This window comes from Panthera leo, chromosome E1, assembly GCF_018350215.1.
Source record: "Panthera leo isolate Ple1 chromosome E1, P.leo_Ple1_pat1.1, whole genome shotgun sequence".
NCBI classification, from domain to species: domain Eukaryota; kingdom Metazoa; phylum Chordata; class Mammalia; order Carnivora; family Felidae; genus Panthera; species Panthera leo.
In genome coordinates, this window is record NC_056692.1 from 53,578,330 (window position 1) to 53,597,717 (window position 19,388).

The 19,388-nt window shown below is 55.3% G+C and overlaps 1 protein-coding gene across 1 annotated transcript; it reads right to left on the reverse strand.

Annotated features, from left to right (window-relative positions):
• Positions 1-821: 821 nt before the first annotated feature.
• CDC42EP4 (CDC42 effector protein 4) lies at positions 822-3,571 on the reverse strand. Its single transcript, XM_042916042.1, has one exon. The coding sequence runs from the start codon at positions 3,556-3,558 to the stop codon at positions 2,509-2,511; it is 1,050 nt and encodes a 349-aa protein (XP_042771976.1). The 5' UTR covers positions 3,559-3,571; the 3' UTR covers positions 822-2,508.
• Between the last annotated feature and the right edge of the window lie 15,817 nt (positions 3,572-19,388).

Consider the following 19,388-nt stretch of genomic DNA (forward strand, 5'->3'; position numbering starts at 1 on the left):
TCTAATTGCTTCCCAGGGAGGATGAGCTCAAGTCCAAATTTCTCTGCGGATGCTCGAGGCGAGGGGCAGGGTTTCCAGGAACTCAGCCCCACTGGCCCCCATGTGGAAAGGAGGATGTGTGAGGGACTTCAGCTAGCAAACCCTGCCTTGCCTGGGCTGACAGGGCGGACGGGTCTCCAGGTCCCCAACCAGGACAGACACACCCGCAACCTCACTTCCTGAAGGAACGAAGCTCCCGGGAGGCCGTGAGCAGTCAGGTGAAAGGGCTTTAGGTCCGTGTTGTCCTGAGTCTACTGCTTAGTGACTTGGGGAAGGTGGCCAGGTGGCGTCTGGACCCGTTTCTTATGGGCTCTCAGGCCGTGAGTCTGGACGAAGGGCATGCCGCCTGTAACATTCTCCGGGTCAGATGGGGAAAAGCCGGGAAAGAAAGGAGGGCGGCTCCTTTCTAGGGACTGTGTCTGCACCCGGCCCTGTAAGAGCAGCAGGGTTCCCGTATCATAGAGGAGCAGAAGGAGGCACGGAGCAGCTAAGTGACTTAGTGGCCACAGGCCCCCAACTGGCAAGTGGCGGGTGGGCCACCAAAATCCGAGCCCCCACGACCTGCCCAGCAGATGGGCACACGAGCCTCGTCCCTCCAGGGGCCGGAGAGCAGCGCAGGAGGGGAGGGGCCCCAAAAGGACAGGGAGAGCAGCCACCCCAGATCCCGAGTGCCTCAGGGGCACAGGCAGCCCCAGGGCCCCCAGTCGGCACCCGTACCCACCCACATCCTGCGATAACCCTCCCCAGAAGCAGAGACGGACACCGGGAGGGCCACAGCGTTTTTTGTTTTTTTTTTTTAATGTTTCCTCACTGTTTTAACAATACCATGAAAAAATATATACAGTTTAGAATCTGGAACTGACCACTGTTCGCATGGGTTTCAAGGGCAGCTGGTGGGGGCTGTAGGGCCCCTTCTGACTCCTCCCCTATGTGGGAGCCACACTACTGGAAACAGTACCGACAGGGCACCGGAATCAGGAACTGTCTGGATCAGGATCTGGCAACAAGCGGGAGAGGCTGCAGCAGTGACGCCCGCTAACCTTGGCCTGTCCCCTCCCTCCGCCGCGTACGAGGGGACAGGAGAAGGTGGGTCAGCTTGCTCCCAGGACAGGAAAATAATCATCAGTTCACCCAGGGGCACATGCCCAAGCTCCCACTCGACCTCCTTGGGCAGGGTTACAGGACCAAAGTGAAACGCTGGAATCTCAGAAGAACAACAAATAGTTTTTTTAGCATAAGTATGTCCCAAACATGGTGTGGGGCATACTTATACTACAAAAATTATCCTTTGTATGCCTGACATCCTAATTTATCTCCGTGTTCTGGTTTTGTTTTGTTTTATTGCTAAATCTGGCAATCCTCTATCCTTAGGGGCCTCAGAAGTGGGGGAGAGGGTTCTGCTGGCAGAAAAGGCCTAAAGGAAGGGGAAGTGGTCAGTGTGTGTGAGTGTGTGTGTGTGTGTGTGTGTGTGTGTATGGGGGTGGGGAGTAACTCAGTCAAAAAAGCTTCTAGCCCTCCAAGAAATGATATATTAATTTTTTAAAAAATCCTTTTCCAGAAAATTTCTACACTGGCTGCCTTCAACTGTTAATAGCCATGGAGTGGGGCGGGAGGGGAAGGACACACACGCACGGACACCCACCCCATACAGTTCTAAATAAAGTCTGGAAGCACTTAGTATAAAGGTTTTCTAAAAGGATTTGATCTTCCATCTGGTAGCAGAGCTGTTAACACTGTTCCAGATATGCTCTGGAAGGATTTAAACAGGACAGGAGAACAAACAGATCGATAGGGGCCGAGCGAGTGCCCAGCCTGTTCCTAGTGTCATCCTGGAAAGGCCCCTTTTAGAAAATTCAGGAAGCCTGGGGCCTCCTTTCTTTCGTTCCCCATCCTGTTCTCCCCCCTGGAAGGGGCCGCGTTAGTGCACACATTCGGTCCGGCTTTGCTCCAAGGGGCTCCAGGCTCGCGGTGCAGGAGCCGGGAGCGGGGGGCCGGGGCGTGGGACCACCTTTCCTCCTGCCACACGGCCACCAGTCACAGCAGAAACACCAGGAGAGGAAAGGCGAGCCGAGCGTCCTTGGCCGAGGCACCGGGGCCGCTCCCGGACTGACCCGCCGCCGCTGCCCCACGAGGCGGGGACTTGGCTGACATGCGTCACCGTCTGAAGCCGGGCTGGAGGGAAGGGAGAACCGGTTCCTGCCGCAAGCACCCGGTCCAGCCCGCAGCACACGGGAGGGCTGGGTGCGCCAGGCAGCTGGGTGCCCACGCCACCTCCCTGTGTCCCCATTGGGGCCCCGGCCTCGCCAGCGCCCCACGTCCAGGACGGGAGACGTCCAGGGTCTGCGGTGGAAGCCAGGCTCCCGGCTGCCTTGCACAGGATGGGACGGGACAGGGAAGGGAAGGGGGTGGTGGCCTGGAGGGGGGGAGGGGGCAGGGAGGAGACGGAGCCCCCCTCCCGCCTGGTGCCCCTCACACCCGGATCTCATCCTCCTCCTCCTCGTCCATGAAGGAGAACTCCTTGTCCTGCTGCCGGGGCAGCGCAGCCCGGGCCCTGTCGGGCCCCCGCGAGGCGGGGCTGCGCTCCTCCAGGATGCCCGAGGTGCAGCTGGACAGGGAGCTGCTGTCCCGCGTGGTGTGGCTGCCCTCGCTGCGGGCCGAGCCGGGGCTGGGGGCCGCCGCCCAGCCCTCGTCCTGGGGCAGGTCCCGGCCCGACGCGCCTTCTTGCTGCCTTGCCCGTGGAGGGGCCGCCGATGCCAGGGCCGGGGGAGCCCGGAGGGTGCTGCCTGTGGGGTCCCCGTCACGGTAACCGCCGCCCTCCTCCTCGGGGTCCCACTCCTCCTTGTCCATGATGCTGAGGACGTCGCCCAGCATGGAGGGGCCCAGGTCAATGTGGAACGACATGACCGACTCGGCGTGCTTGAGCCCCAGGCTGGCCTTGGGCACCACGGGCAGCTCCGTCAGGTCCCCGAAGGCCTGCTCGTCGAGGAGGGGGTCGGGGGAGTGGGGCGCGGTGGCCCCGTTCCGCCGGGGCGCCAGCTCCCCCTCGCCCGCCTCCTCCTGGCCGCCCTCCCCGGCGCTCGCCTTCTTCACGGGGCTGGACGACAGGCTCTTGGGCAGCTTGCCGGAGCCCTTCTCGGCGGCCTCCTTCTCGTTCAGCTGCGGCAGGGACATGGCGTTCTTGACGAACAGAGCCGAGTCCCGCAGGGAGCCCAGCATGTCCCTCTGCTCCCGGTCCCCCCTGGTCACCGACTGCGACCGCTTGCTGCCCCGGAACTTCCGGGACAGGAGGCCGCGTTTGGAGGACGAGGAGGCGGCCTGCTCCTCCAGGGACTCGCCGTCCAGCTCGCCGGCCTTGCTGTTGAGGAAGGACGTGTCCCCGAAGGCGTCCCCCGCCCGGCCCACGTGCATGGTGTGCCGGAAGTCGCCCAGGGGGGCGCTGATCATCTCGGCCGTGAGGTCCACGCGGGAGCGGCGCTTGGAGTGAACCGAGCTCGACACCAGCTGCTTGAGGATGGGCATCTTGCCGGTGGGGGGAGGGGGGCGGGGGGCGGGCCTCCCAAGGCGGCAGGCGGGTCGGGGGTCAGATGTGAAGTCCGGCGGGCATAGGTGCCAAGGGGGAGATCATAGGGCTGCAAGAAGAGAACAGCAGGCAAAGGGTTAACCCGGGCTGGCCGCAGGGAGGGGCTGCTGCCCAAACCTCAGCTCTCCCACCAGAATGAAATCCTGTGAAAGAAGCCACCGGTGGGTGGCCTAAGCCTGCCTGATTCTTCACGCGCAGGCACTCGGGTTAGGTAGCCGTGTAGAGTTCAGGTGGCCACAGACACGCTTTCCCCGAGCCAGAGAGAAGGACGATCCTTCTTCCGAAGGACAGCATCTCCCCCGACCAGGATGCCACCAGCGTGAACACAACCACGTTTAAGGCGGTGGAGATGCACAGGCGGTTCCGTGTGGCATTCTGGGAAAGAGCCTGGGTCCAGGACAGGACTCCCGCGGACAGCCGGGCTGGAGACACGCTCTAGGTTCTTCCTGCGGTCTGACCTCAGTCCCCGTGGAGGCAGTGGACACCTCAACCTGAGTCATGGTCCTCTGACGAGGGAGAGAACAGGATGGGCTCCGGAGAGACGCTGCCCGGCACCTCCACGTCTGTGGGCGGCCAGACTCGCTTTCTGAATCAGAACTGGGGCGGGGCCGCTGGGACCCACAAAACCAGCTCTCCAGCCTTCCAGTCCTTACTGGGTGTCCCACAAACGAGGACCCCGCCTGCGACCTCTCCACCGTGGGGCCAAGCTCTTTGCTGGACACTCACCCTGTGTCTCCTAGGGATGAAGACTAGAAAATTCTGGTCTCTTGAATGATTAGGGGTGCAGGAGGAGGGCAGGGACTAGACGGCCCGGCCCCCGAGATCTGCCGACCCCGGGGGGACAGTTAACCGGAACTGAAGATCAGCGAGGGGGGCCCCGGAGAGCCTGGGGCATCTGAAAGCTCCAGGTACCACCCATATAGCTCCTGGCAAGCACCAAGTTGAGGTCGACTGTTGGAGACAAACCAGTCCTTTTCCCTCTGGAGGGACCTGCCCCAAAGGCTAAACCCAGCAATGCAGGGCTGAGCAGGGCCGGAAGACGGACGGGATCCGACAAGGCGGGTGGGTAAGGGGTGATGGTGGCCGTAGTCTTGCCAACAAGACTTCATGGCGGGACCACTCTTCCCACTGCGAAGCGCGACCCGTGGGTGTCCCGCCGGTTTCTTCCTCACCCCCAGCTAGGCCGCCACATCCCACCTGGCCCCCGACGCCAGCCCAGCAGATCCCTGTTTCCCCTTCTGTCCCTCTCCAGACCATTCTTCACCTTTTCTCTAAAACAAAAGCCATCCAGGACTCACCGGTGCAGACCCCTCGATCTGGCGACCCGTCCCTGCCTCCCTCCTTCCTCCACGCCACTGCTTGCCGCTCCCCTACCTTTGCTCTCTGTCCTAGCCCTCTCTCAGCTTCTGCCTCCTGGACTCCAGGACTGGACACATGCAGGTCCCTGCTGGCACACCCTGTCACCTGGCTCACTCAACGTCCTTCCGGGCCCGGCTGAGACGTCGCTTCTTCCGGGAAACCGTCCTTAGCCAGGGTGAACCCTCTCGGCCACCTCGCCTCCGGCCTCCCGGCACTCTGGATGTCCCCTCTCCCGGCAGGCACCGGCTACATCGTTCTATTCCTGCCAGCTGGGCTGTAATGTGCCCACTGGACCCTGAGCTTCCAGAGGGTTCCGACGGGGCCGACTCACCACTGAATCCCATCTAGCAATGGGTCTTCAAAGACCTGTTGAAAGGCAACACCTCCGTCCTGCCCTCCCCCATCTCCCTTTCTGCTTCCCAGTCCAGGGGCCGCGCTGGCTTCCCTTCAGCCTCTAGCCAGCTCCAGGGTTCCCGGCCCGCCCGACCCCTATGTCCTCCAAACACCCCCCACAGCATTCTCAGTCTTTGTCCAGCTGCTGACGCCCAGTCTGATGGCTCCCCAACCATCAAGTGCCACCCCCCAAACCCCGCCCCAGGCAGTCATGCGACTGTCACTCCAGCAAACAAAGTTCTCTAGGACGGGAGGCAGGAGCCAGGCACCGGGGCACAGGTGACCTGGGCTGGGCTCAGAGCCAGGTGAGGACTCTCACTACCGCCAGTCAGCTCTCCCTCCTCCTGCCCCTTCTTCCCACCAACCCTCAGGCGAGTTAGCTCTCCCCATCCCTAACCTGAACCCTCTTCTCCTGCCCACGCCCTGGGACCTAACCTCTAAACAATCAGACACGGACCAGCTAGGCCAAGGATTGGCCAGCATTTTCTATAAAGGACCACAGACTAAAGATCTCTGGCTTTGGGGAAGATACTGTCTTTGCAGGAGGAGAGCAGCAACATACTGCATGGAAACAAAGGGTATGGCTGTGTCCCAATAAAACTTTATATATAAAGACAAGTTGTGGGCCAGATTTGGCCCATGGGCCCCGGTTTTCTGACTCCAACTACATGAGAAGCACTGGCCTCAGGGTTATCCCCTCGCCACACCGCCCAGGAGAGGGTCAGCATATGTGACCTTCTGGGTCTGCCATGGGCTCCCAGGCAAACCTTTGGGGGAAAAGCTCTCTTTGGCTAAAAAAGACAAAGGGAGGCTGGGGTTGGTCTCAGACGTGTTAGGAACAGAAGGAAATCAAACCAGGTTTCTAATGAACGCTTGGTACCAGAGAATCCCTGAGCTTCTGCTGCCCCCAGGACACTGAGGCAACAATGGGAAAGGCTCACGTGTTCAAACGGCCTGCATTCGAACTCCTGCCTCTAGTCACAGAATCTTGGGATCTCAAAGAGCTGGGAGGGAAGGGACACCCAGAGCAGCTCCAGAAAACAGGTGTCACTGAAGCAAAGTCACTCATCCAGGTTTCTGCCCCAAACGGCAGAGCTGGGCGAGAAGCTGGCCTCCTGGTCCAGTGCTCTGCTCCAGACCTTTCTCTGGCCTTTGGTGGGTAGCATCCTTCACCAGCTACCTTTACCAATTGGACACCTCTCCTTGCGTCTGGGCCAGGAGAGTCCAGAAAAAGGAGGAGCCTAGCTGCTTCCTCAAGAAAGTTCCTGAACGATCCGAGAGTGTCAACACTTTGAACCAGATAATTCTTTGTGGTGGGGGCCATCCTGCACATGGTAGGATGTTTCACAGCACCCTTGCCTCTACCCACTAAATCCCAGCAGCATCCCTCCCCAGGCGTGACAACCAAAATGTCTCCGGACATACCAAGTGTCCCCTGGGGGGGTGCAAAATTGCCCCAGGTTGAGAACACAGCTAGGAAACTAAAGCTTATACTACTTACCAGATAAACAACAACAACAAAAAAAGGGGGGGTGGGCGGGTGGGAGACAGGATAGGGGGCACAAAGGGTCAGAACTGTGGGAACACAAGACACGCACTTCCAGAGTTCAGGGTTTCATTGTAACAGTAGGAATCCCCAGACCCAGTAGGCAACTTTAAGCGCTGTGGTTTCCCGATGGGAAGTGCTCCTGACAGAGAAAGGGGAACCACACACTCAACCGCCAAGGGCTCAGCAGAACCCGTGGAGTGGCTTGTGGCCACTCACAGGGACCTGGCATTCTGGCCACCAAGACTACAGGACAGGAGGGTCCCATCATGCCATCAGCCCCCCTTCTATCCTGGAGGGTAAAACAAAAAAACCAGGTAAGAGCGGCCAGCGGGGAAATCCACAGGCCAGGCCCGGGGCCCCAGCATCCTGCTGGGCCCTACACCCCCAGAAAGAAAGTAAGTCTGGCCGGTGCTGTGTGCTACTCATAGCCGCACTCCCTGGGGGTGGGAATGAGGCTTTCCGGCTTATAAAACACCAAACCATCCCTCCAGTACCCAGCATGAAAGAGTCTGGAGACAGCTGGGGTCTCTGTGGAGTCACCTGCCATCCCACTGCCTAGCAATCCTGGGACAGGGCCAAGGTCTGGGTCTCTGGGATCCTAGAGCTCAGACTCGATGGGCCAGGCTTCAGGGCTGGTGAGAACCCTAAGCTCTGAACAGAGAGCGATGCGGGGGTGAGGAGATGGAACACTGAGGTTAGGGGCAAGCAGGTGGCCTGGGCCAGTCCTGGGGGCGGCAGATCAGGAGGCCTGCGCTCCCACCCGGAAGGGGATCCTGCCAAAGAGAGCTGTGCCTTTGGCAGGGGGTGTTGCTAAGTGCCATGACTCAGCTCTGGGGATGTGGCTAAATAGGCTGCCTGATGACAAGGCGGCCACTCCCCACAGCCTGCCTGCCCGGGGCGGGGCACCACCACCCTGGCCCGAAGCCACAATTCCACTCTCCTGCCAGAGCAAAGGAAAAGGGAGCAGGGACTCACGGCTGTCCCTCACTCTCCCCAGCCTCTGATGGATCTAGATGCCTCTACCCTTTGGCCCCACCATCCCCAGAACATTACTTCAAGGCAGGAGCAACGGACCCTCCCTGGAAGGCCAGGCCCCTGGTTGGTTTACACCAATCACGCTCCCAGCTCAGCTCTTCTTCTGGGACCCCGGAGGACAGCGCCTGCCTGGACCCCTCACCCATCCTTCCTGGCATGTTGCACACAGAGCACTGGCCTCCCAGATCAGCCAGTCAAGCAGCAATCAGACAGACAGAAGGACAGGCTGGACCAGTGCGCTCCAAACACCCAAGCGGTGGCTGGCTCCTGGCAGCCGGGCCAAGGCAGGCGAGAGACCCAAGTTCTCCTGGGGCGGCAAGGCCGGCCTCCCACTCTCGCAGCTGACCCGCAGCTCACCCTGCTTCACGGCACGCATGCTTCTACGCCCACCGAACTGCCATTGCCACCAGAGGCGCCTCTCCATCAACTCCCCTGAGTTGTTCTAACGCCCATCCGGGGCCAGCCCCAAGCGACACGGTGGACAGCAAGGGGATATTTGGTGAAAGACAACCTCAGTCATGGCTTGGGATGGCGACAGGAGGCTGTGTTCATTTCATTCATTCATTCATTCATTCATTCATATCCACCCATTTTCCCATACCTGTCTAGGCTCCGAAGACAGGACAGTGGAAATCTCAAGGTGGATAAGGCCCCGCCTTCCCGGGGGCAAGTCTGTAGTGAATATGGGTGGGTGGGGAACAGCGCTGTATACACGCAAGTAAGACAGTCAGTCTCTCAAGTGCTTGGCGTCAAGAAAGGGGAGCAAGTGTGGGTGTCACGGGCCTGGGGGAGGCCCCTCTGAGGAAGGGGCTCTGTGAGCTGAGAACTGAATGGTGGAAAGGACCCAGGCAGGTCAAGAGCAATCCAGGGAGGGAACAGCACGAGCACATCCCCAGGGGTGGGAAGAAGCTTGCGGAGCTTGAGGAACAGAACGGAAACCCAGGGGCCAAGGGCCAGGTCACACAGGCCCAGCCCCCTGAGGACCAGGTAGGAGTCTGGATGGCATTCTTGGTAGGAAAGGAAACAGATGGCAGTTCCCAAGCAGCACATGGTTGGTGCACAAGACGGCCGGCGCTGCAGAGCCCGGGGCAGAGGATGGGGGCCAGGAGACGGATGCGGCTACGGAGACGGACGGAGGAGGGCATAAGCGGGGCAGGGTTTGGAGGCAGTGACACCAGGAGTCGCTGAGGGCCCAGATGGGGAAAGAGAGGAAGGGCAGAATCAAAGACTCCAGGCCCCGGCCAAGCCCCAGAGGCCTTTTCCCCCGGCAGGTCTCACCTGCTGGGCTGCGGACCTTTCTCCCAGGGTGCAGCCAACACTCCACCACTAGGAAGAACTTAACTTTGCCCGAACAGGGGAGGCCTTCTGCCACACAGCCCCTGCCAGCCCGAGCGACACATGGAAGGGCCTTGTGCAAGTTCCTCGTAACACGGGCCACTCCTCTCCCTCCCTGAGAGGCTAGAGGCTCTGGCTTTTGAGGCCAGAGAGAGACTCGGTGCCCTCTGGAACATTCGGCAGCCTTCTCCTGCAAAGATAAGGAATCCCAGGGAAGGCACGAGACGGTTTAACTCCCAACAGTGGGACGGGGCTGACGGGCTGCTCGGTGAATGAACAGAACCGTGGACGCTTTGATCCACATTCTTACATAATGCAGGAGGAACAGCGGTGGGGGCGATGTTGTTATTTTAGCCGACTTTAGTACTATCTGGAATCTTTTACCTGCTTCACGCGCACTGCGAAAAGCCCTCGTATTTGTAAGTGTGCTGTTTGCACCAGGAAATGAAGAAGCACGGTCTTAAAATAATCTGGGCCTGAACAGCGACCAAAAAAAAAAAAGCCCGGGATGGAAACGTGAAATACCACCGTTACCCACTCCTGTACCACTTGCCTATCCGTGTCAAATATCTCCTTAAAATCCCTGGGTATGGAGTGACCATACTCTCAGAGATGGTGAAGCCACATTAAGGGACTTAAGGGACACATGAAAGGACACATGAAGGGACTGCCCCCAAGTGTGGTCTTGGGGCAGGGGCAACTATGGCAGTTTCTTTAAATAATGGCTCTAAAATGATTATGACTGGGGCGCCTGGGTGGCTCAGTCGGTTAAGCGTCCGACTTCAGCTCAGGTCACGATCTCGCGGTCCGCGAGTTCGAGCCCCGCGTCGGGCTCTGGGCTGATGGCTCAGAGCCTGGAGCCTGCTTCCGCTTCTGTGTCTCCCTCTCTCTCTGCCCCTCCCCCATTCATGCTGTGTCTCTCTCTGTCTCAAAAATAAATAAACGTTAAAAAAAAATTAAAAAAAATAAAATGATTATGATTTAGCAACTGCCCTGTGGAACAATTTCAAAGCAGGAAAAAAGCCACACACACAGATATGCATAGAAGCCTTATTTAGAATCACAAAAAGCTGGAAACAACCTAACGGCCAGGAATAAGGAAAGGGGTGTGAGGAGTAGGTCCTATTAACTCAAATGATTAACCTGCGAAAACCACGATTAACCTGCAAAAACCACGCTGCCACACGGGCAGCTGCTTCCCAAAAGGCATTAAGGGGAAGGAGAAAGCAGGCAGAGCTCAGGCTTGTTCATACACAGCATTTACACGTCTACACGGAGAAAGGCTTAAAGGGCACACAGGGAAACTGAGGAATTAAGTTAGGCTTGAGTGGAAAACAGGCAATTTTTTTTTGTTTGCTTTGATGTGGTATGCTGTTTTAATAATAATAATAATAATAATAATAATAATAATAGGGGCGCCTGGGTGGCTCAGTTGGTTGAGCTTCCGTCCTGGGCTCAGGTCATGATCTCAAGGCTCGTGAGTTCGAACCCCGCATCAGGCTCTGTGCTGACAGCTCGGAGCCTGGAGCCTGCTTTGGATTCTGCGTCTCCCTCTCTCTCCGCCCCTCCCGTGCCCATGCTCTGTCTCTGTCTCTCTCTCTGTGAAAAATAAACAAACAAAAAAAAAAAGTAAGAAAAAATAATAATCATAAAAATCCCAAAGCATCAATGTCCCAAAGCATCAACGGCTGATTAAGGAAAAGACATTAATTTCAAAACCAGCTTAAAACTGTCTGGTTCTCAGGGCCCAATACAAGGCACCGAGCTGGGGCTGGGTGAGGTGGGTCTCGGGTCCACTCTCTCTGCGCCAAAATCCCCCGCGGATGTCTGTTCTTTTTTCCTCCTCCCCCTCCCCCAAGCTAGACAGGTTGTATTCAAAGTCGTGAAGGAGAAAGTGGGCGACCTCCAGCAGCCCGGTGTCAGGGGAGACACGGAGATTAGGACTCCCCCGAAAGAGCTCGCTCCCCAACAGCTGCTTCCTGATGCCTGAGCCTCTTCAACTGAGCAGGAGATGAAAGGTAACAATCGCCACCCCCCCACCGTCACCGTCACCGGAGACTGGCCAATTTCCAGTGTCACTAAAGCTCCAAGTTGGAGGCCAGCCTCCCACACAGGTGATCCCACAGTGGGACGCTATCCGAGATGCCCGGGGCAGGTGAAAGTTCTGCTTCTGCTGCTCCTACAGCCCTAAGCTCAGCTCTTCCGGTGGCTGCACGGGAGCAGAGAAAAGGCTGGGGTCACACAGGGCAACCAGCACCCCAGTGCCCCACCCCAAACGGTGGACCACCAAGCCACGTGTGGAAACAGCAACACTGTCTAAATGACAGAGTCTGGTGTCTGACGCATGCCAGGCATTGTCCTAGACCATGGGCCACTTGTGCCCCTCGCCCTGCAAGGAGGGTATCAAGATTGCCCCCCGTTTTACAGAAAGGGAAACTGAGGCTCAGACGGCGTGAGCCTCACCCGACAGGTCACTCTCACATCTACTTAAATGGTGACTTCAGCCCACTTCTGATGGGCGTTGGACCCATGGTTTTCTGTACGAGGTGATGCCTCCTGGCCTATTCAGATGTTCCCAGCTGAGAATGTGTCCGTGGAAGACAGGGGTGGGTGGGTAGGACGGCATCGGGAGGCTGCTTATCCAAGACCCTTGGAACCAAGACTCATTGGGACGGACTCTCTGTCAGAGATCTGCTCTCAGGGCTGGCTCAGATGCGGTCTTCCCTACTCAGGATCTCATTCCTGCTCCCTGCTCAGAGGAACCTCCCCGTGTTCTGATTCCCTGGGAAGGGGTGGGTGGGGGAAGAGACCAACCTGAAGCCCGAGCCAGGACTCCCCTGGCGTGTTTAGCAGCTCAGCACAAGGCCCCGCCTCCAACGTCCCTCCCTCCCGCTCCGCTCTAGTCCCCCTCATGTCTCCTGGTAGTCCCAGCTGCCAAGAAGGAAGACCAGAACCAAGCTCCCTTCCTAAAACCTCCCAGGCTGGGGGCCCTGTATTTGCTCCATCACCCCTGCCTGCCTGCCCATCCAGACCAGGCTCACTGGCCCATGGATGCCACTGCCCAGCCCCATGTGGGCAGATCCCACTTCCTGCTTCCTAGAAGAAAGGGAAAGTGAACAAGGGCCCAGTTTCAATACCTGCTTCCCAGAGATGCAAGTTACCTGTGCACTTTCCCAGCTTTCCCTGCTGGGTGAGCCCGGCCCAGCTAATGAGGATGCGAGGCTCTCGGCCGGAAGCAGGGCTCACAAGGCGAACCCCACGTACTCCACACCAGAACTTCTCAGTGACTCCTGCCTTCTGCTGCCTCTCTAGGGCTATTAAATTATTTACAGCTATACCGTTCGGTGTGGCAGCACCAGCCTCACGTGGCTACAGAGCACCTGAAACGCGGGGAGTCCGAATTCACACGTGCTAAGGGGTAAAACAAACAATGGACTTCAAGATGCAAAATAGCTCATCCTATTTTTCTATTGGTTACATGTTAAAACGAGACTATTCTGAATATATTGGGTTAAATAATATATTAATATCACCTATCTCTTTTCACTTTTTAAAATATAGTTATTGGGGCACCTGGGTGGCTCAGTTGGTTAAGTGTCCCCAACGGTGGCTCAGGTCATGATCTCAGGGTTTGTGGGTTCCAGCCCCGCATCGGACTCTGTGCTGACAGCTCAGAGCCTGGAGCCTGCTTCGGATTCTGTGTCTCCCCCTCTCTCTGCCCCTCCCCTGCTCATGCTCTGTCTCAAAAACAAACATTAAAAAAAAATAAAAAGATAATAAAATACAGTTATTCAAAATGGAAATGAAATCTGAAACTCGCAAACCGTTCCTACTGGCTAGTGCTGATTGAGGCATTTTCCCCTTTAGGACAAGGGCAGTACCTTCCACTGTAGGTAGATAAATAAAGCCAACCACTGTTCACCTTTGGGGGAAAATATTTACATGTTCATAAATAACGTCTGCGTTATTTTAATTTAAGTACTAAATTCCAAAATTTTACATCCAGTGGGCCGCTAACGAATGCTAGGTTGTTTCCATTTTATCCCAACTCTGTAACAAAAATCCTCTGGCTAAGTTTGCGCCAATCTTTATTTCCGGTCGAAAAGTAAGTTAAATTACTTCTGTGTCTTGTTGTGAACTCGTTCTCCAGAAGGTTCTACACACCAAGTTGCAGTTCCAGCAACACAGGAATATAGTGTCTGAGACCAGGTTCTGTGTCTTTAGTTGGAAACAACAAAAACAAGACAATCAGCACACTCACAAACTTGTCATTTGTATCTCCTTAATTATAAGGGAGGATGAGCATTTAAAAAGTGCATCATCGGCCTCTGTATCTTTCTCTTGGGAATTGCTTGTCGAAGCCTTTCGCCCAATTCTCCGGGGAAGGGGCTTCACCTTTTCAATGGATTTGTAGGACTTTTTAAAATATTAAAGCAGTTAAAATGTTCTTACCATCCTACATATTTCTGTAAGTTTATCACGCACCCGTTTGCAGCTGGGTGATTTTGTCTTCTTTTCCACAGAGTGCTCATTCATTTTTATATAGTCAAATTTGTTGCGTGGTTTTTGGCTTTAACACTATGAAGCAAAGACCTTCTCCACTTTTCAGTTTATGAAAATATCCACTTCCTCTACAACACCAGGTAGTATAATAATGAGCAACTACTCAGAGAGAAAAATACTGGAAGGAAATACAACAAAGTAAAGCTGCCTGTGGCTTATAAAATTGTGGGTTGTTTAAAATAGAAAAACGATTAAAATACAACAATGTTGTATGCACGTTACTGATTCCTTATAGGATTGTTATAAAATGCGGGTAAGGCATTAAAAGTTACCTTCACCAGATATTAAATTCTTTATTTACAGATACCCTTCCACTCATGAATCTATCTTGGGACTCCCCTTTTTGTCTTTTTTTTTTTTTTTTTAACTTTTTTTAACGTTTATTTATTTTTGAGACAGAGAGAGACAGAGCATGAATGGGTGAGGGTCAGAGAGAGAGGGAGACACAGAATCTGAAACAGGCCCCAGGCTCTGAGCCATCAGCACAGAGCCCGACGCGGGGCTCGAACTCACGGACCGCGAGATCATGACCTGAGCCGAAGTCGGACGCTTAACCGACTGAGCCACCCAGGTGCCCCGGGACTCCCCTTTTTGTTTGCTGGTCTGCTGATTTCTAAACAGGTCTACACTGCCACTTTGTAAAACATTTTGAGCATCTAATAGGGGAATATCCCTACTTTAATTTTTTCCCTAAAATTTCCTTGCATTTTTTGTTCCTAACGTTGTTCCTCTTCCAGATGGACTTTAAAAATGGTAAGTCCCAAAAGAAATCCTACTGGGATTATGTTGGAATTGAAAGGACAGAAGAAATGAACTTGGGAAGAATGGACTTTATCACAACATCAAAGCTTCATAGCCATTTATTCAAATCTTTTGGATAATCTCCTTTATTAAATGTTCTAAGTCATACACATTCCTTGTGGTGTTTATCCCAGGTCATTCTGTGCCCTCTTGTCATTGTGAGTGGATTATGCTCCTCCCCCCTTTACCTAGCTGTATTTTCTGACCATTATAGCTGCTAAATGGGGACGCTAGTTTTTTCTTTTTTAATTTATATATATTTAATGTCCACGCTGCTAAACACACTTGACTATATACGAACCCACCTTTTCAACCCTAAGTTGTAGGAAATTCAAATTCGAATGAAGAATTTCTACAATTTCGCATCCAAATAAAGATGTGCCATAGGTGTTAAAAACACACTGGATTTCAAAGACTTTGTGTGATTAAGTAATGCAAAATGTCTTAATTTTTTATGATTATGTGGTGAAATGATATCTTTTTGATGTGTACACTCAGGTTAAACAAAACATTAAAATTAATTCCACCTGTCTTTAGTAAAAAAAAAAATTTTTTTAACATTTATTTATTTTTTGGGAGACAGAGATAGAGCATGAGTGGGACAGGAGCAGAGAGAGAGGGAGACACAGAATCCGAAGCAGGCTCCAGGCTCTGAGCTGTCAGCACAGAGCCTGATGCGGGGCTTGAACCCTCGAACCATGAGATCATGCCTTGAGCTGAAGTCGGACGCTTAACCGATTGAGCCACCCAGATGCCTGTCTTTAGTTTTTTAAACTGTGCCTACTGGAAAACTGAAAATTACGTATGTGGCTGGCACGGCACCTCTCTCTATTGGCAGTGCTGATCTAGAGGGATCTCCACTGATCATGCATTAGGCTCACCACTGGATTCAGACATTCTCGTTCATTTCAGAGAACTGATAGTTTCTTACAGTTTATAAGAAAATGAAGCCAGTAACTTAGCCAGGTGAAGGTGCAGTAGGGAAAACACACTATAGCTTAGAAACTCTACCCTTTGACTGCTGGAAAACACAGCAGCAGCTGTCTAGGCTTGTGACAGAACTGTAGCAGAGCCTGGGCTCTAAGGCTGGGGCTGAGGACCCCACTCTGGGAAGTGCTATCCCAGCCCCCACCTGTGGATCTCAGGTGGCCCACGTGTCACCGGAAGTATGAGAAAGGGAACTCACATTCACTGAGCTCTTCCTCGGCACCAAGCAGCTGCTCTATCTTGGCTAAACTGCTTTCTTCCCCCCACGTTTTTAAATGTTTTCTTTATTTTTGAGAGAAAGAGAGTGCGAGCAGGGAAGGGGCAGAGAGAGAGGGAGACACAGAATCCGGAGACAGGCTCCAGGCTCTGAGCTGTCAGCACAGAGCAGGACGCGGGGCTTGAACTCACGAGCCGTGAGATCATGACCTCAGCTGAAGTTGGACATTTAACTGACTGAGCCACCCAGGCGCCCCTGGTTTTTCTTTTTTTTTTTTAACAACAAAACAAGTACTACCACTGTCCTGTGTTCTTTCCCACCATCCAAGGGACTTATCATCCCCATCTTACAGATAAGAAAGCTGAGGCTAAGAGACACCAGTGCTCCACCAAGTCACGTACTTGCGAAGAACAGGGCTGAGAGAAGAGTCTCAGGATCCGCCCGGTTCTGAGGTTCTTCCCACTGTGGTTCTTCCCACTCCACCGTAAGGTGCGCAGGGGAGGGTCCTAAGTATTGCTGGGGCCCCGGCCTCTGAGATCTGAAGGTTCTGGATGCACGCACACGCACAGGATACACAGTTTTACGTAGAATTCCAGGTTAAAATATTCCCAGCCTGGCCACTCCATTCTCCACCACCCCAGCGACAAGTACAGATAAATCCTGGGAAATACAGGGGCAACCGGCCATCCTCTCCACCGGGCTCCTTCACCTCGGTCTCTGCATCCACCTCCTTCCCGATCCCAGAACCGTGTGCTCTGGGCCAGGAGAGGGAGGCAGCGAAGGCAAGTGGGAGGAGGAAGGAGAAGGCCCCCCCCACCCGCCCCCAACCTGGGGGTGAAAACAGCTCCGGGGTAAGAAAGGGAAGGCGTGCCCTGTGACCCAACGACGACGGGAAGCCAGGAAGCTGCAAAGCTGCTCAGGAGTTGAAGGAGTCAAGAGCCAGTGACTCCAGGATATCAGCAACTTTGCTTGTTTACGGGACTCTTCCTGGAAGCTTGTGTTTCCCCCCAGCCTGCCTCGGGACACAAGCAGCGGCTGCCATCACAGGGGGAAGAGCCAGGAGAGAAGGAAGAGGTGCCTGGTGGGGACCCCCTCTGCCTGAGCACCCAGGGCAGGTCTCCCCGAACCTGGGAGCGGCCCTAATGCTTCGCCCTCCAGCCCAGGCGCCTCACAAAGAAGCGGCTGGGCTTGAAATCAGATCTGCCAGGCCCTGTTTGGTTTCACTTCCCTTCTCCTGAGAGTCCACTGCTCAGCCGAGGAGTGGGGATCGAAAGACACTCGAGGCTCTCCAGAGGGTGGATCTGGACTCACTCCAGAGCGAGCTGGCAAATCTCCGTCTTGGCCCTGCTGGAGCACGCAGGGTGGAGGCGGAGAGCACGGACCCTGGAGCCAGACTCCCCACCGCGGCCCGGCCACACCAGGCACGTTACATGTGCCTCAGTTTCCCCGCACGCTTTCAAAGGGATTGGGGCCATTATGTACTTCCTAGCATTGCCATAAGGATTAAATAAGCTCGTGTAAGCAAGGCCCTCAGCGCAACAAGAGGCGAGCACTCACGTATTTGCTGCGAAGATGCTGTAATGTGCTCTCTCAGTGGATGCCCTATGCCCACGCCTCGAAAGGTAGCAGGAAAATTCCAGCATCCCCAGGGACACTCTGGCCAAGTTCAAAGACATCCACCTCCGGAGCCACCTGATGATACCCAATCCAAAAGGCTCCAGAGCTGACCCTTTTCGAGTCCTTAGGGGGGGGGGTCCCCAGGATGAAGTGTTGCAGGGGGAGGGGTCCTCCCAGCTTCTGAAGCCCAGAGATAGACTGCAGTCCCCACAGGCCGTGGATCGAGCCATCCAAGACTTGGCTCCGCTCGCCCTCTGGCTTCCTCCCTTCCTGACCTTTCACGATCCAGGATGAAGAGTCTGGCTTCTCTGGGACCAGACTTAAACTCTTGCTGATTTCAGCCTGATACGGGGGTGGGGGTGTGAGGCGAAGGTGGGATAAAAGAAACGCCTGCCGCTCCTCTCTAGGATGAGGGCCGGATAACTGAGGAATCTGGGGCACTGTGGGTGCCAGCGACAAATAATGCACAAAACCTCCACACGCTCCACCCCCCAATAAAATGCTCCCTGGTTCTCCGGACCTAATCCAACTCTCACTAAGGTATAGAAGCTATAGTGGAGCCCAGAGAAGCCTCCTTTTGTGTTCTCCCAGCCAGGGGCGCTAGTCCCCCTTTGATGCTCAAGGGCGATATTCTAAGGCATAAAGAAGGCTTGCAGGGAGTGGGCCCCTGGGGGAACAGACAAAGGAGGGGCAGGGAACAGAAGCCGGGACACAGAGCTTCCGTGGTCACCCTGGGAAGATCTGGAAGCTGGGGTCTGCAGCCCACATTTGGCCACTGCAAAAATGGCATGGTTCTGAGCAGACCTGGCCGGGCGAGCCGCTGTCCCTGAGTATACACTCAGGGGTGTTTCTTGCCCTGGAACTGCTGCCTTTCAGAGGCCCCCGCTCCTGGGCTGAAGGAAAGAGGGGGAAATGCCAGCAGGGCAGCTCAGTCTCTGTGGAAGCCTTCCTTCACGAATGTGCCCCACACTGCCCTTGCCTGACCCCGAAGGGAGACCCTTCCCCAGCTCGGGAGGCGGAGTGGAGACTTCCGGTGCCCCTGTTCCTGGAAAAGGAGGGGTCTGGATGCCAGCGCTTGCCACCCTGGCATGGAGCCCCGAGCTGCAAGCCGGCAGTGCCTGGGGGAGACTCTGATGTACGTTTCTGGAAGGAAGCCCAAGGCTCCACAAGAGGCGTATTTTCAGCCGGAGCTTCGAGGACACACTGAGTGGGAATGTGGGAAACTAATAGCTTAGACTTCCTTCGCGATACTCTGCGAGCGAGGAAGGACCACATCCAGCCACACACCCGCACCCACACATACCCACACGTCCCTCCAGGTGTGACCATCCAGTTCCTCCAGAGAGGGCTGGCATGGGTCTGTCTCCTGCGGAACATCCCAGAAGTCTCCCCAGAGCAAGCCCTGCAGGACCCTCTGCCAGCTGGCTCCAAGGTTTGGTTCCTTTTCCCAAGGTTGAGGAAAAGCCTTCAGTACTTAGGTCAGAAGACCTAAGCTGGGGTCAGCCCTCTCTCAGCTTCCAGGGCAAGATTGCACAACCCCTGTTCCTCCGCCCCCAAGCCTTATCTCTGGCATCAACCCGGATCCTGTTCCTCCAAGGGACAGACTCCACCCTCCCCACCTAGGGCAAAGGAAGCTGGAGACAGGCAGAAATTCTCAGCTCTCTATTCCCACCCCAGAGAAGGGGAGAGTGACTGCGAGAGAGGGGGTGAGAGGGCGAGAGAGGGGGTGAGAGGGCGAGAGAGGGAAAGAGAGGAGACAGAAAACAAGCAAGCCTGGCCAATATCAAACACCTTGCTGGCCACACCTGGGCACGGCCTGTCCTGGCCACAGAAATCAATCAACCACTCCAAAGGCGGAGGGGGTTGGAATCCCTGAACCAGAGCCAATCTGAGGCCCTGCTGGGAAAGCGCCT